Raw genomic sequence first — 16,293 nt, forward strand, 5'->3', positions numbered from 1 at the left:
CATTCATTATTCTTTTAGGGAAAAGCACAGCTGTCTTCCTTATTACCACTTTGAAAATTGAGAAGTATATCAGTGTTAACACAAAAAGTTTGTTTTTTTTTTTTTTTAGCAATATTAGCCTATAGGAGATAGCTAAGTTTTCCAAGCCATTTTCTCAAAACAGTTACTTAAAATGCACCATGAAACAAGGTTAAATTTAAAAAGCAAGTTTTACTTTGTTGAGTGCAAAATTTTAGCTCTCCTTTCAAAACATTACATTTATAAAACATGTAATGGGACCTAAATTGCAAATAGTAAGTTATTTCTAAATTTTTAATAAACTGCATCTCAAATTGGACATGCAAGTCAATCCCTTCCCCTTTTTGTCTTACTGGTTTTCTTAACTGCAGCAGAAATATGACTAACTGGTTGCTAGCAATAGTACTAGATAGACAGTTCAAAAAACAGAATTTTTAGAATAATGATAGGACTTTAAAACAATTTCAATATTTTATTGCTGTCTATACTGATCATATATGTAATGCAAATAATGGCTTCTGGTGATTATAAAGCATTCCAGAATTACAGACCAGGGCTATACACTTTAAAAAGCCTGCTTTCATAAACCATACAATACTATTAAGGCTTAATACAGAAATTCAGAGCTAGGAGACAAATCCTAATAGACTGTATTTAAAACCTTTCTCTTACTCTTAAATTTGACATTTCCCAGAGGGAACTAACACAATCTTAACTAATAATTAGTGAAAAAATACAACCACAAATAGTAATAAGAACCTGAGAAAAATATTTCTTAAAAAAAAAAAATCACACACAAACACTACTGTTATGTACATTATAATCACTTCTAAGCAGTTTTTAAATTGTGTTTTAACAATATGCTAGGAACGTGAATTTAAATGTTTAGCTAAATTGGTGAAATAATTTACAAGGAAAGCAAGTTTACATGTTAGTGTCAGACTTTTTTTTCAGTTACCTAGTAGAGAAAACAGTTCAAGGGCTCAAGGTAAATGTAACATGTTCTAAATTTTTCACAGTTATTGCAATCAGTCAAATACTAATTCAGAAGAATTACTTATATGCACAAGCTACATTTGTAATGGCATGACCTTTTACTTGAAAAATAAAGGATGAAATATTATATTTACATATTTACACACTGCCCATAACACTGATGGACTTTTTTTAATGCATTGTTTTCTCAAAGTTTTGTTTTAAACAAAAATACATTTGAAGAGACTGAACTAGAACAGTGCCACCGAAAAGTCACATCTTGTCATCAGACATCAATGTCCTTATAGGAATTCAAATAATAAGATTTAGGATTCAACTTCATCCTAAAATATAAAGAACATTTTTTAAAAACCCATAAAATCCAATCTGGCTATGTTTAAATATAAATTGTACTGCCATAATAAGGGAGTTTCCTTAAAAAATGAAAAACAGTAAAGAGCACAAGTTTTAAACTTTTACTTCGAACACTGCATAATAAATGTGGTGTAAACTTTTTGTACATTTCTTTTCCTTTCTCTACATGTTCTTTCAGCTTTCCAAGGCCTTGTCATGAAAAGCCTTGATCATGTTTTATTGTCAAGATAAATGCACTTATTTTGGGAAAACATTTTAAAGTAAGGTAATAAGCAGTCTCCACTGCTTAAATGACTTCTCTTGAGGTAAAGGCAGTTTGCTACTTAGATCTCTACCTTTTATGCAAAACCAACCCAGGTTTCTATGTGTAACTTACTACATTTTACCTGTAGCCACTCTCACTAAAGATGCAATATTATGTTAAAAAGAAACACACTAAGTACTTTAACTATGTTGGAAAAATACAAGGGCCAATTTAGAGGTCTGACCTAGGAAATTATTACATCCAGGCTCAGCCCTACAAATGAGTCTTTCATAAGTGAAGATCAACTAGTATATAACTGACGTTCACAGTTCTATTATGAATTGTTCTTCAGTGTAGTACTAATCTGACAGGCCTAGTTGGGTAACATTTCATTCTGACTCACTGGGTTTTATACAAAAGGTTTTACAAGAAACTTTTAGTGAAACACTGTATAAAATACTAATTTTCAATAGCTTATAGTTCTTAGCATTAAAGGTGTTCTGTTATACTGAACATTAAATTAATCCTATTACCCAAAGATGCAGTTTGGATTTTATTTCATTAAGTCACTGTCGCTAAATTAATACTGCCAAATCCAGTGAAAAGGCAAGTTAAAGATGAAGCCATGCTTCGCTTGCTTCATACAGAGGTTCCATTAGGCACTCAGTTAGATATTCTTTTTTCATTGAAAGAATAAACCTTCACCTACCCTTTCTCTGTGATTACTTCTTTCCCAATATATGGGTCACATATAATCTGAAAAATTTAAATAACAAATGTCTCAAAAAAGTATACTCAGTAAGTCCCTATTTAATCCAATTTAATCTACTCAATCAGATACAGTTCACTACAGAATATTTTAAAAGCAATATTGTACTGAATTTCCAATCCAAGAGTCCTTTTATATACACATCCTAAGTTAACTAATTATCTTTGAGATACAGAATTTATTACAACATACTGTGTGCAAAATAACTCTTAATCACAAAACTGTAAACAGCTGCTGCATTTAAAATCAGGCAACATCCAATACTCCAGCAGCCACAAGTTGCCGTGAGAGCCAGTCCAACCCTTCATACAGTCCCATACCACTTCGAGCATCACAGCCCTGAATGTACCAGCTTCGTCCACAGCACAACTTATGCAGACTAAGAAGTTCCGTGATTTCTTCTACTGACAGAGCTCCAGCAACATCCTGAGAGATATATACACATCAGAATTTTATTTTTAATCAGCCCATCAAAATTATCATTTTTGTAATTATTGCCATCTAGAATTCTGTTGGTACCATTCTAACAAAAGCCTAAAGTTAAAACCTAAATTCACCGTTCAGTAATTATCCTGAGATTAATGAGAATAGAAAAAAATTAAGAGTTTTGGTTATAATATAGTTTGTAAGAAGAGCCTCACAATGAAATCAGTAAAGGCCATGCCCCCTAAATGAATGATACTGCCTAGGTAATTATAAGGCATCAACTTAAAAAGAAGTTAACACATGTATATCATTAAAAAAATGACTTTTATATAGGGTTTATATAAGAAGAGTTTATTAAATTCTCACTCCTAACACTACTGAATACCTACTTCTTCCCAGAAGCAAGCATCAGTAACAATTTATTTCATATTTTTCCAGAAAACTTTCATGCATATTCATGCAAAATAAGTAGGAACATACTCTAGTTTTCTTTTTATTTTTTACTTAATACACATCTCGAAGATATAGGTTCTTTCCATTATCAGGACAAGCAGATTTTCCACATTATTTTTAACATCTGAGTTGCATTCCACTGTGTAGGTGGAACATAGTTTTCTTTTTTTTTTTTTTTTTTTTCTGCAATATATATATTTTAATTCAAAGTGAATTGACAGTGATACACCATAAATTCTTATTTTGACACTCACCAAAATAGACACCTGGAAAACCCGCTTTTTGTGACAAAGTACAGAAGGCTTGGTCACATTTAAATCACTGAGAACTAGACAGAAATACTATCCCAAACCGTAATAGGCTTTACATCCATTAAAATTTTCCCAGTCCTTATTGTAATATTGCACAGTGCAACTGCTATATGGCCAACTAGTTGGAACACAGTTTTCTTAACCAGTCCTATACTGTATATGTAGGTTGAAGTCATGTGCTTCTGTGCTATTACAAATACATACAAATAGATGCAAACATATATATTTTTTACATACATACATTTGCAAAATTGTCCCTAGAATAACCTTAGGATATTTGTCTGCAGGATACATTACTAGAGATAGAAATACAGGGTAAAGTGCATGCACATCTAAAACTTTGACAAGTATTATATTGTCCTCCAAGAAAATGTTTCAGTTTAATACACCAACAGTATATGCAAGTCTGAGGATTATCAAACATTTTGTCTTTAACAATACAGTAAGTGGAAAATGGTATTTCACTTTGCCTTATTTGCATGTCTTTAATCATAAATAAAACAAAGTATATCAGCTCTTAATAGTTTGCCTCTTTTTTTTTTTTAATTAAGGGGAAAATCCTTTACTGTTCATCCTGTTCTTCCTTCTTATGATATCTAAGCCCCCCTTACTACACTAAAGAAAAGCATTCTCCTCGTCCCAGAAGTTTAGGCTCAAGATCTAGCAACCCAGCTACTCCCTGTTCATCCTCCCCATTCAGGCACCAAATTCTAACAATTCTATCTCAATGAAAAAGTCTCTTCAATCTGCTTCTACCCTTCTATTCCTCTAATTCAACTACTTGTTAACTCTCACTTGAATTACTGCAGCAATTTACTCCATCTGCCTGTCTCCACTCCCTTGACCCTCATGAATTCTACATCATACCCCCAGGATTACAATCTTAAAACACTGATATGATCTTATCACCAACTAGCCCAAAAACCTTTTGATGGTTCTTTGCTCACAGAGTAAAACCTAAATTTCTCAGTCAGACCCTGTCAGGCCTTTTCGACATGGCGTCATCTGTTACTCTTAGATTTTTTCATCCTCTGCCTACTCCCCTACATACAGATCTGCTTGATGCTCCCTAAAAATACTCATGCTTTTATTTTTTCTGCCTGCAGTGTTCCTTCCTTCACATATTGACTCAAAGTCTTACCCCTAATTTCAACTCTTATCATAATTTCAATTCAAATTTTTTATAAATCTTATTAGAATTCCACCTTTAGAACTACTCTCTAATTTCCCACCATACTTTGTTAATATTACTGAAGTTACCAGTTTTCTTTGTATTAGAAATATACACTTAACAGGCTTACCTATGTACATAAAAGTTTCTGATGGACATCAACTACCTTATTTTTTTTGTTTAAACTCCAAGGTACCAAGTATAGCATCTTCCATATAGATTGTACTCAAAATAAAGAGCAGAAAATTTATAAATATCTACTGAATTATTTCTCTTGAAATAGTAACAGCTACCTTATGTGGAATGCTAAAATAAGTATTCTGAAATGTGTTACCTGTTTGTTAGCAAAAATCAGGAGCAAAGCATCTCGGAGTTCTTTTTCCGTTAACAACTTTGCAAGTTCACTGTGTGCTTCACTAACTCTGTCTCTGTGACTGCTGTCAACAACAAATACAACAGCTACCAAAAAAAAGACAACAAAAATACTCAGTCACTTATTAAGTTTCAGTAAATGGACTAAATATTTTAATGTTCTAATTACTATATTATGGTTAGTCTACCATCATTATTTTCACAGGAAGTCTGCCTATTATCATAGGATCACCTAGAAATAATATGATCTCAAAGAGTTCACGTAACTTTCAAATTTTGTTTCCCCATCAATAACAATATTTACAACACTTGCTCTACCAAACACATATTGCTGTGCATATCACTGAATATTTTTCTCTTAATAAATGAAAATGTAGTTCTCATGATCTACCTGTGGATGCTACTTCTTCAATTACTACTGCCTTTACCAAAAAATAGTCTTTTAAAAACAAATAGATCACCATCTGTATCTCTCCAGAGTGTTCTCTCTAGGTGTCTAGTACAGCATTTTCCATAGACTGTACTCAAAATACCAGCAGAAACTTCATAAATATCTACTGAATTAATTTTGTTTTGAAATCTTTCCAGCTACCTTATTGTAGCTAAACATCCCAGACTTTTCAAGCATTCCTTATGTTCAAAATTTCATTTTCCCCCCTTAATCACTGGCTCATACTAAACTTAGTATAAAAAATCCCAAAGTAAAAATTATCTAGTCTTTCTTCTAGGTGGAAAATAGGATGACATATGGAACAGGCAGCATGAACATAACATTTGCGTTGGCATACAGGAAGCAAGGTGTAGAATGGAGCCCAAATGTGAATAAATGCTAGGTGGAATATATGTGATATAACAAAGTTTGGTCAAAAGCAAACTACTATAGGTTCTTCTGCAGGTAGCAAGTAATTGTGAATGAAAATGAAGAAGTGGAGCTATTGAGAGATTATAATCAGATAAATGTTGCACTGTACTTAATTAAACAGAATTATACACCACAAATTCTACCCTACACCACAATATTGCCAGCGATCAATCATATGAACGGTAATAACATACTTTAGGTGTTGAGAGCAACAAGAGGTAAATACTGTTAACTGCCTACATATATAGTTTAAATACCTTAATGCTATAATTTTTCATGAAATAAACCAGAGTACATATCCAGGATTTCCACCTTAATTTTCCTAATAATGTGGGGCTCGCTACCAATATTTAAAAGTATAGTCATATATTTAGTCAATGCTAGAATATCAGCTTTATAAGCCAAACCACTGAAAACTGGCATCCTAAAAATGTGAAAAATTAAGATGTCATTTTTACACTCTTACCTTGAGTATTCAGGTAATAATGTTTCCACAATGGTCTTAATTTGTGTTTTCCACCTACATCCCAAATGGTAAACTTTAGATTCTTATATTCTACAGTTTCCACATTAAAACCTGTTTCAAAAAAAAGTTACTTTAATACTGAATGTATATTTATAATAAGTGACACACCAAACACAGGCAACCCCATTTATAAATGTGACTTACAAATCATTTTCATACAGCAATATCTACTGCTGCCCAACTGATTCCACTCCTAATAAACATACATAGGGAAACATATACCTGTAACCAGGGTTAGCCCTCTAAACCATCAGAGTCCTTAGGACCTTGAGCACCCAAATGTCATCTCTGTACCACTACCACCTCCTCACCCCTAAACCTCACCCCTAAACCTCAGCAACCAATGTTTTGCTCCTTCTAACTATCCCACCAGCCACATTTCATCCCATAGCCACGAATCTTGCATTTTTTTCTATGAAATGCTGCTGTCTTAAGAGCCAATCTCCCCACCACACTGGCACGAAATAAGACTCCCAAGAACTTAGCTGTAAGCTAGGGTTTGTCTGTAAAATGTCCATTAAGGTAAAAAGCAATATTCATACTTACCAATTGTTGGAATAGGCTGCATGAACTCATCCTGTTTTAATTTAAACAAAATAGTAGTTTTTCCAGCACCATCTAATCCTAACGTAACAACTCGAATTTCCATTTTTGGTCCAATGTGAACTCTATTGTCCTATAATTTTAAAAAAATTTTAATCTTTTTATTTTGACAGGGAGTTAGAAAGTATCAGCACTAATACTTTTGTTTACAAAATATCTTAAATTATTTGTCTCCTATTCATTCCTTAACCCATTAAAACCTGAGTTGAATTTCCCTATTAAAATACCTTTAGAAATAAAATAAAATGCCCTTGATCTTCTTAGAAAGATGAATCATTCCTCATTGCTTTGCTAAATCTCAGCTTAGGAAAACTGACTATGTACTTCGTTTTTATGTAAGTTAAAAAAATACACTCACCCACTTAATTTTCCCAGATTTTATAGCTAAACTGAATCTTCTTTAAGATTTTTTATGCTGTGCTAAATATATTAATTAAAAATGAAAAGAGATACTCACTTCCCATAAATATCCACTGTTAACAATTTCATGACACTTCCCTGTGCACACACTGGTTGACATACAAAAATATACTTAAAAAAAAAAAAAAACCCTCATTACACTGAGACTAACTTTTTACACTCAATAGTACATTATGGAGTCCTTTCATTTCAAAACATACAGACCTACCTTTTTCTTTCAACTGCTTCATTATATTCCTTGAACCACAATTTAACCAGTCTCCAACTGATACATATTAGGTCATGTCTGATTTTTTGATATTATAAACAACGCTGCAATGAACATACTTGTATATATTGCTAGCTGCATGACCTCTCCGTCTCACTTTTCTCATCTATAAAATGAGGATAAAAATAGTACCTAACTTACATAGGATTTCTGCAAGGATTAATTTTTTATAAGATTTCTAAAAATCCTCACAACAGTCCCTGGGATATGGTAACTGCTATTTAAGTGTCAGAAATTATTTTCCTTCCTCATTTGACCACTCTTTTCTTGACTTTGGTGATACAAATTTTTCTGGTTTTCATCTCACCTTTATGGATGCTCCCTGTCATTTTCCTTTGATCCACCTCTTTAATGTTGGCATTCTGCAGAGTCTATATGAGGCCTCCTTCTCATTCTACATGTTTTCCTTTGCTCCGTGCACTTGAATTACCATCTATATGATGCCGATTCCCAAATCTACAATTCAGTCCAGTCCTAAGCTTCAGAAATACATATTGTTCAGAAACAATATGTGGATCAGAATACCTTTGTGAGAACTCTAGAGACCAGCTGAGAAGCTGCAGCACCCAGGCCATAAAACCAAGGAGGGATTCCACCAAAAGAGTTAGGAAAATTCACCGAATTCTACACACCCATCTGTGGCCCTCCCCCTACCTGGCATAGCATGGTGTGACAGGGAGGAAAACTCTCATACCAGGCTCCTTCCTCCGGACAGAAACAGAGAGAGCGGCCTGAGCGCCCAGTGTTCTGGCTTATCTGGGGGTGGCCTTAGACACTAGTTTCGGTTTCACCAGACTTGGACCTCTTAGTATTGGTGACATAGTTTGGAAGCCACTGGAAACAGAGGCAAAGACATGGCATGTTAGAGCTGCAGTTCCCTGGGGAAACACCAGAGGAAGCAAGAGATTACTGGCTTCTGAGAAGACAGGGGCAAGTTGAGCAGGGAACCTGAGGTAAAAGCAGCACGCACAAGCTCAAAGGCATCTCCCCAGAAGAGTTTTGGGAAGTCTTAGAATCTCTAGCTGGGCTTATAGATGAAAGGCTTCCCAGGCACGAAGACAGCCCATAGAGACTGGGGGAGGCAGTGGTTTTTTCAAAAGCCCAAATCTCAACAAAAGATCAAAAGGCATACCAAGAAACAGGGAAAAAGAGCCCAATCAAAGGAACAAAATAAACTTCAAGTAACTGACACTCAACAAATTCATATCTATGAACTGCTGGACAAAGAATTTGAAAACCTGTCACAGAGATGTTCAGTGAGCTAAAAGAAACACAAATAAATAAACAAAATAGGAAAACTTTGAATAGACAAAATGAGAATGTCAACTAAGAGATGGAAACTTTAAAAAAAACAAAATCTGTGTGTGAAAATAAAATAATTGCACTGAAAAGTTCACTAAAGAGTTTCAACAGTAGACTTCATCAGGTAGAAGAAAAGAATAAGCAACTCAAAGACAAGTCATTTGAACTCATCGAGTTAGAGGAAGAAAAAGAAAAGAGTGAAGAAAAGTGAAGCTCCCTAAGAGACTTCCAGGAATGGGAGTCCCAGAAGGAGAATACAGAAATAAAGGGGCAGAGAGAAATTACTTGAAGATATAACGGCTGAGAGCTTACCAATCTGTGGAAAGAAACTGGACACAAAAATTCTAGAAGCTCAATGTATTCCAACTAGGATAAACCCAAAGGGACTCCTACTGAGACATTATCATCAAACTGTCAAGACAGAATCTTGAAAGCAGAAAGAGAAAAGTGACTCATCACATATAAGGGGGCTTCCATAAGATTATCAGCAGATTTCTCAGGGGTGGGAATGATATATTCAAAGTGTTAAAAGAAAGAAGGTGTCAACCAAGAATGCTATATATGGCATAAGTCCTTCAAAAGTGAAGGAAAATCAAGACTCTCCCAGAAAAACAAAAGCTGAAGGAGCCATTACCCCTAGATGTGCTCTATAAGAAATGCTAAAGGGGTCCTTCAAGTTGAAATGAAGACACTAGACAGCAACATGAAGAAAATTTAAAATGGTAATGAAAACTACATGGACAAATAGCAACCTGTATTATTATAATTTGGGTGCATAAATTTAATTCTTCATAGAATTGAAATAAAAACATTTTTTAAAAAACTAGAAGCCTGTGTTAATAGGTATACAATATATAAAGACCTAATTTGTGACATCAATAACAAAATACAGGGGTAGAACTGTAAAGGAGTAGACTTTCTGAATGCAACTGAAGTTAAATTGTTATTTAAAATACAATGTTATAACTAAGATGTTTTATGTAATAGCAATAGTAAACACACAAGCAAAAAAAATCCATAGAATATACACAAAAGGAAATGAGAAGGGAATCAAACCATGACACTATAAAAAGGTAAATAAAACACAAAAGAAGGCAATGACAGAGGAAAGGAGAAACAAACAAACAAAATTACCAAGTTATATAGAAAACAATGAATAAAATGGCAATAGTAAGTCTTTACCTGTCAATAATTACTTTAAATATAATTAGACTTAACTCACAACTCAAAAGACCTAGTCTGAATAAATGGATTAAAAGAACAAGATCCAACAATACGCTGTCTACAAAAGATTCAAATTATATCTAAGGACACATTGTCTGAAAGTGAAAGGATGGAAAAAGATGCAAACCTTTTGGGATACAAATCACACCCAAAAGAGTGTAAGGGTAGCTACTGTAATATCAGACAAAATAGGTTTTAAGTCAGAAACTGTTATAAGAGACAAAGATGGTCATTATATAATGATAAAAGGGTAAATTTAGAAAGAATATATAAAAATTACAAATATTTGGATTATAAATAAATGGATTAAGGCCCTAAATGTAAGAGCCAAACCTATACAACTCCTAGAAGAAAACAGCAGAAAAGCTTCATGACATTGGATTTGGAAATGAGTTCCTAGATATCATATCAAAAGCACAGTCAACAAAAGCAAAAATAGACAAATGGAATTATATCAATCTTAAAAACTTCTGTGACTCAAAAGACACAATCAACAGAGTGAAGAAACAACCTAAAGAATGGGAGAAAATATATGCAAATCATATGTCTGATAATGGATTCATATCCAAAATACACAAAGAACTCCTACAACTCAATAACAAAAAATAAAATAACTCAATTAAAAAACAAGCAAAGGACATGTACAAAGTTCTCTGAAGAACTTACCAAGAAGTACATGAAAAGATGCTCAACATCACTAATCATCAGAGAAATGCAAATCAAAACCACCTTACACCCATTAGGATGGCTACTATCAAAAACAAAGCAAACAGAATATAACAAGTATTGATGAAAATGTGGAAAAAGTGGAACCCTTGTGCACTGTTGGTGGGATTTATATGATATGGTGCAACCACTATGGAAAACAGTATGGCAATTCCTCAGAAAATTAAAAATAGAACCACCATATGAGCCAATAATCCCACTTCTGGGTATTTATCCAAAAGAATTACAAGTAAAGTTTCAAAGAGATATGTGTACACCCATGTTCACAGGAGCACTATTCACAATAGCCAAGAGGTAGCTGTAAGCCAAATAACCACCAATAGATGAATGGAAAAGCAGAATGTGCATAAACGAGCAATGGCATATTATTTAAACTGAAAATGGAAGGAAATTCTGTCACATATTACGACATGCATGAACTTTTAGGACATTATGCTAAATGAAATAAGCCAGTCACAAAAAGAAAAAAACTATACGATTCCACTTATATGAGAAATTTAGAGAAGTCAAATTCAAAGAAACAGAAAGTATAATGATAATTATAGGCACTGATGAGAAGGGGGAGAATAGGAGAGTTATTGTTTATAAGGTATAGTTTCAGTTTTTCAAGATGAAAAATTTCTGGAGATGTTTCACATGATGTGAATATACTTAACGATACTAAACTATATACTTAAAAATGGTTGAGATAGTAACTTTTATATTATGTGTTTTTTCCACAATAAAAACAAATGTGGTACATCCTCACTATAAAGCAGCTTGCAGCTGTAAAAAGGAACAGACAATGTCACTGTATACTGCTATAGAGTGAGCTCTAGGATGAACACCCAAGTGAAAAGTGCAAGGTGTGTAAGGTATTCTACCTTTAAATGTGGGGAGTGTGCATACAAATAGATTTCTCTATTTTTTTTTAATGATGAATAAAACTAAGAAAAATTCTTAATGATTTTCTTTGGAGAAGGAAGGAAAAGGTTGGAGGCAGCAGGAAGAGAAGTTAGACTTCTCTGAATGAAACTTGCTTTGTAGATTTGACTCTGAATCATGTAAATGTTTCACATAATTATAAAACAAGATTAAAATCTAAAAAAATCAGTCCCTAAAAATAGAAAGCAAAATGGAAAACATATGCCTTTTTAAATTAGGGAGAATCCATTTTATGAGACCAAAATATATCAACCAAAATGCCAAATACATACCTTGTGTGGATTCTGTCTCAAAAAAAAAAAAAAAAAAAAAACCTAAAAAATATTTTTTTAACAATCTGGGAAATTTAAATATTAACTGGATAACAGAAAAAATAGAGATGTATTATTAAATTTTTTAGGTGTGATAATAGTATTCTGGTTGTGCATTTAAAAAGAGAACTTACCTTTTAGAAATACACACAAAAATATTACATAGATGGAATGATATGATGTTAGGATGAAAAATGTCAGAATTTGTTAAAACAACCTGGGAATGGCTCACAGTGAAAGAGAATGTGACAATGAATGTATGTATGTTCATGTATAACTGAAAAATGGTGATCTACACTGGAATTTGACACAACATTTTAAAATGATTATAACTTAATAAAAAATGTTAAAAAAATTAAAATAAAAATTAAAAAAAATAAGTTTTTAAAATCTGAAAAAAAAAAAAGCAACCTGGGAGGCTGCAGGTAGACAGAGACTGAGGGAAAGAGCAGATGAAATAAAAAGTTTTTAACTGTTAAAGTGGGTGATGAGTACAGGGAATTTCTTACACCACTTTCTATTTTCCTCTGATAGTTTTTTTTTTAATCTATGGTTCATTAATTTCTTAGTTGTCTCTTCAAGCAGATTATCATGGAATGTAAAACAATTATTATTTGTCAGAAAACACACCTAAAAATGAAGTACAGTATATTACCTTTGTAAAAGTGACAGGGATGCTGGCATCCAACTGAATGTGATCTGCAACCTCTGTAAACTGTTGCTGCTGCTTCTGCAATGTTTCCAGTAATCTTGTAATTTCTTGTTTTGCCAAGACAACTCTACAATCATCCTAGAAAAGAGAAGACAGTATGTCTTGTAAACTTTTTAAAGACATACAAGAAAAAGAGATATCACCAAAACTCAAGAAAACTCATTCAACATTACAGTATTCAGAGTTAACTTATATGTAAATTTGACTAAGATAATAATAACCAGGCATTAATAAATGATTTAAGAGCCCATCAGAAGAAGAATGGATAAATAAATTGTGGCGTATTCACAAATGCAACACTACTACAATGAGAATGAACCACAATTACATGTGATGAAAGAATTTCACAAACATAATGTAGAGTAAAAAAAGAAATGACATGAAGAGTTTGAACTGTATGATTCCATTTATATTAATAACCAAAACAGGCAAAAACAAAGTATGCATTAGAATCAGGACAGTGGTTTATCCTTAGGAGGAAAGACAGATAGTTACTAGAAGGGCACCTGAAGGGTTTGGGGTGCGGGAAATGTTCTGTTACTTAATCTGGACACTGATTACACAGTAATGTCTGGTCTGAAAATTTGGCTGGCTGAACACTTATGCACGTATTTCTATATGTATATGTTGTACTTCTATGAAAAGTTTCCTAAATAATTTAAGATATACATGTATTGGATTTAAAAAAAAAAGGACTAAAGGTTAAACTGTGATGTCTCCCTCTCCTCAAAGTCAAGCACTTTCCAGTTTCTCAAATTTTACTCCAGAGATATTCTATACTAATGCATTCATCATAAGACAGAGACCTCCCAGCAATATGTAAGCTCCATGAGAGAAGTGGTGTTCAGTTTTTGCTCACTATTGCATATTCACATTCGTTGACAGCAATTCAGTTGTTTGAATAGCTCAGAACAAAAACTTTGAAGTCATTCTTGCCCTCTCCTCCCTTATGCCTCACACACAATCTGTCAACAAATCCTCTTGGATATTCAGAATTTGGGCACTTCTAGCCCCGACTATCCAAGCTACTATTCTCTCTTAATTGGAATCTACAGTAGTCTCCTGGCTGTTGAACTCCTTCCTTCCATCTCTGCCTTACTTCAATGTATTTTTTACACATCAGCCAGGGTGATTCTTTTAAGTAAAACCAAATAATTTTTATGCTCAAAACCCCATAATGGTCTCCCCATTTCAATCAGTAAAAGCTGAAGTCCTTCCAATTACCCACAAGGCCCTCCTCACATATACTCCCTATTACCTCTAATATCAGCTCCTATTACTCTCTCCGCCGCTTACTCTATTCCAGCCACAGTGCCCTCTTTTGCAGTTCCTCAAACACACCAGGCATGTCACTCTAGGGTTTCTGCTTTAACCATTTCCTCAGCTGAAATCTTCTTCCCTCCAATAGGTCTTGAACCAGTTCCTTCACTTTCTTCTCCTTTGAGTCTTTGCTCAAATCTCACCTTCTCTAAATGATGCTTACCCTGACTATTTAAAAATGCAATCTGCGGTATCCTTACACTTTGTGTTTTCCCTTAGCTCTTATCACTTTTTAACACACTATATAATTTACTTATTTAGATATGGTTATGGCTCATTGTCTTCTTGCTAGGATGTTAATTCCACAAGATTATGGATTTTGGCTTGTTTTGTTTACTGACATATTCTGTGTACCCAGACTATACATAGCATGTAGTAGACCCTCAACAAATACTTGCTAAATAAATAAACAAATCCTAACCATTCAGCATCACGCCTTGAACTTAGATGATATATCTTCTTTTTTTTTTTTTTTGGAGAAGAGGGAAGGATGATTAAGTTTTGTCCTCAAAATTGGTAATAAACATGTGATATTCCAGCCATTCCTCTGTTCAATTATCCCTGTACCAGGAACTTTTAGGATTATTGGTTGAGGTTAGAGTCCTGTGGCCATAAATCAGAACAAAACTAACAGGTCTGTATGAAGAATGAATCCAAGATCCCAATTTCATCTGCATTAACATAGTGAGATAATACCATGTCATTAATAATTATTGTTCACTCTGACAAAATGCTTCAGAAACTCTTAATAATACTTCTAAACGTTTCAGTAACTATGAACATACTTTATAATAAAATAAATATAAAAATACTTTGAAATATTCACATAAGTATGATTTAGGACATGATCCATTTCTGATTTTGCTGTATAGCTTGATAATCTATCATGAGCCGAACAAGTATTAAGCTCTTTCTATCCAGATACAAAGAATTTAGAGATACAAAGATATATCCTATCAACAATCAGAGGGACAAATGTGTATATTATATCATTAGGTTCAAGTGAGGAGACAAAAAAACACACCAGTAACATGAACAAAAAAAAATTAATATGAAGACCTGTTAATTAGGTGTAGTTATTAACTAGGTAACAGAAAGGGTAAAAAGAATTCTGAGGTATTGTGGAGGAAACAGCTACCACCCTCAGGGAGAAGGGGAAAAAGTAGAGATGCTAGAATTATTAAAACTTAGAAACTTACAGGAGGGGCACGTTGAGCTGAAAGTCTGTTCTCTAAGGAAAGCGGTCTTTGTGTGAGCAGTGACATCCACAAGAACTCCAAGCAGACACAGGAAACTGCCTCCCACCTTCCAGCCTCCCTCTACTTCACTAAACTAGCCTGGAGTCAGCTGGCAAAGTAGGTACATGATTGGTAGAGTTCCAGTCCCAGCATCACAAAGCAGAGGATGGAAGAATAGGACTGGGGCTCAGAGACAACTTAATAAATGGCATAAACATCAATTACTACAATTCAATGTGATAAGGACTAAAGGACTCAAGACTGATATGGTTACAGCCTGGCTACATTCATATAAGTCTAATCAGATATTTAAGTGGAAAAGCTCTATAATAGTAGAAAGTTTAGCTCTACAATGATTTGAAATCAACATAATCATTAGAAATAACAGAGTAAAGATGAGATAGACTGCAACTTATTGGAAATTCCCAGGGCAACAATTAGCCTTATATCACATGCTCATGAAGACAGATTCAAAAAAGTAACAAGAAAGACTGACTTTTTGTTAGAATAGCCTTAAATCTAATGTATTTTAAAAGCACAACATCTGCAAACTAGGTAACAAATTGCTTATGCTACTTCAACCATCAAAAAACCTACTTTTGCTGTGTGACATCAAAATTAAGAACCACTAAATTAGAGCAGAAATGTAGTACATGCTAGAGAGGCAATCCCCTCCCCGCCCAAAAAAAAAAGAACAATGAAGAGGAGCTTCAAAGAATGGCAAACATTCACACTAAACTTTG

General features: G+C 33.7%; 1 protein-coding gene across 2 annotated transcripts in view; it reads right to left on the reverse strand.

Moving 5' to 3' along the window:
* Positions 1-190: 190 nt before the first annotated feature.
* The window catches only part of TRIM23 (tripartite motif containing 23), a 27,915-nt gene continuing 11,812 nt past the window's right edge, over positions 191-16,293 (reverse strand). Inside the window, exons 7-12 of one of the 2 annotated variants that reach the window (XM_010974925.3) lie at positions 12,936-13,070; positions 7,049-7,178; positions 6,443-6,553; positions 5,077-5,201; positions 2,702-2,807; positions 191-2,376 (exon numbers count right to left, since the gene is read on the reverse strand). In XM_010974925.3, the coding sequence (XP_010973227.1) occupies positions 2,318-2,376; positions 2,702-2,807; positions 5,077-5,201; positions 6,443-6,553; positions 7,049-7,178; positions 12,936-13,070 (666 nt within the window). In that variant the 3' untranslated portion in view covers positions 191-2,317. Of the gene's footprint in view, positions 2,808-5,076; positions 5,202-6,442; positions 6,554-7,048; positions 7,179-12,935; positions 13,071-16,293 lie in introns of both variants that reach the window. The other variant, XM_010974924.3, reaches the window with a different exon arrangement.

This window comes from Camelus dromedarius, chromosome 3 (genome assembly GCF_036321535.1).
Source record: "Camelus dromedarius isolate mCamDro1 chromosome 3, mCamDro1.pat, whole genome shotgun sequence".
Lineage (NCBI taxonomy): Eukaryota > Metazoa > Chordata > Mammalia > Artiodactyla > Camelidae > Camelus > Camelus dromedarius.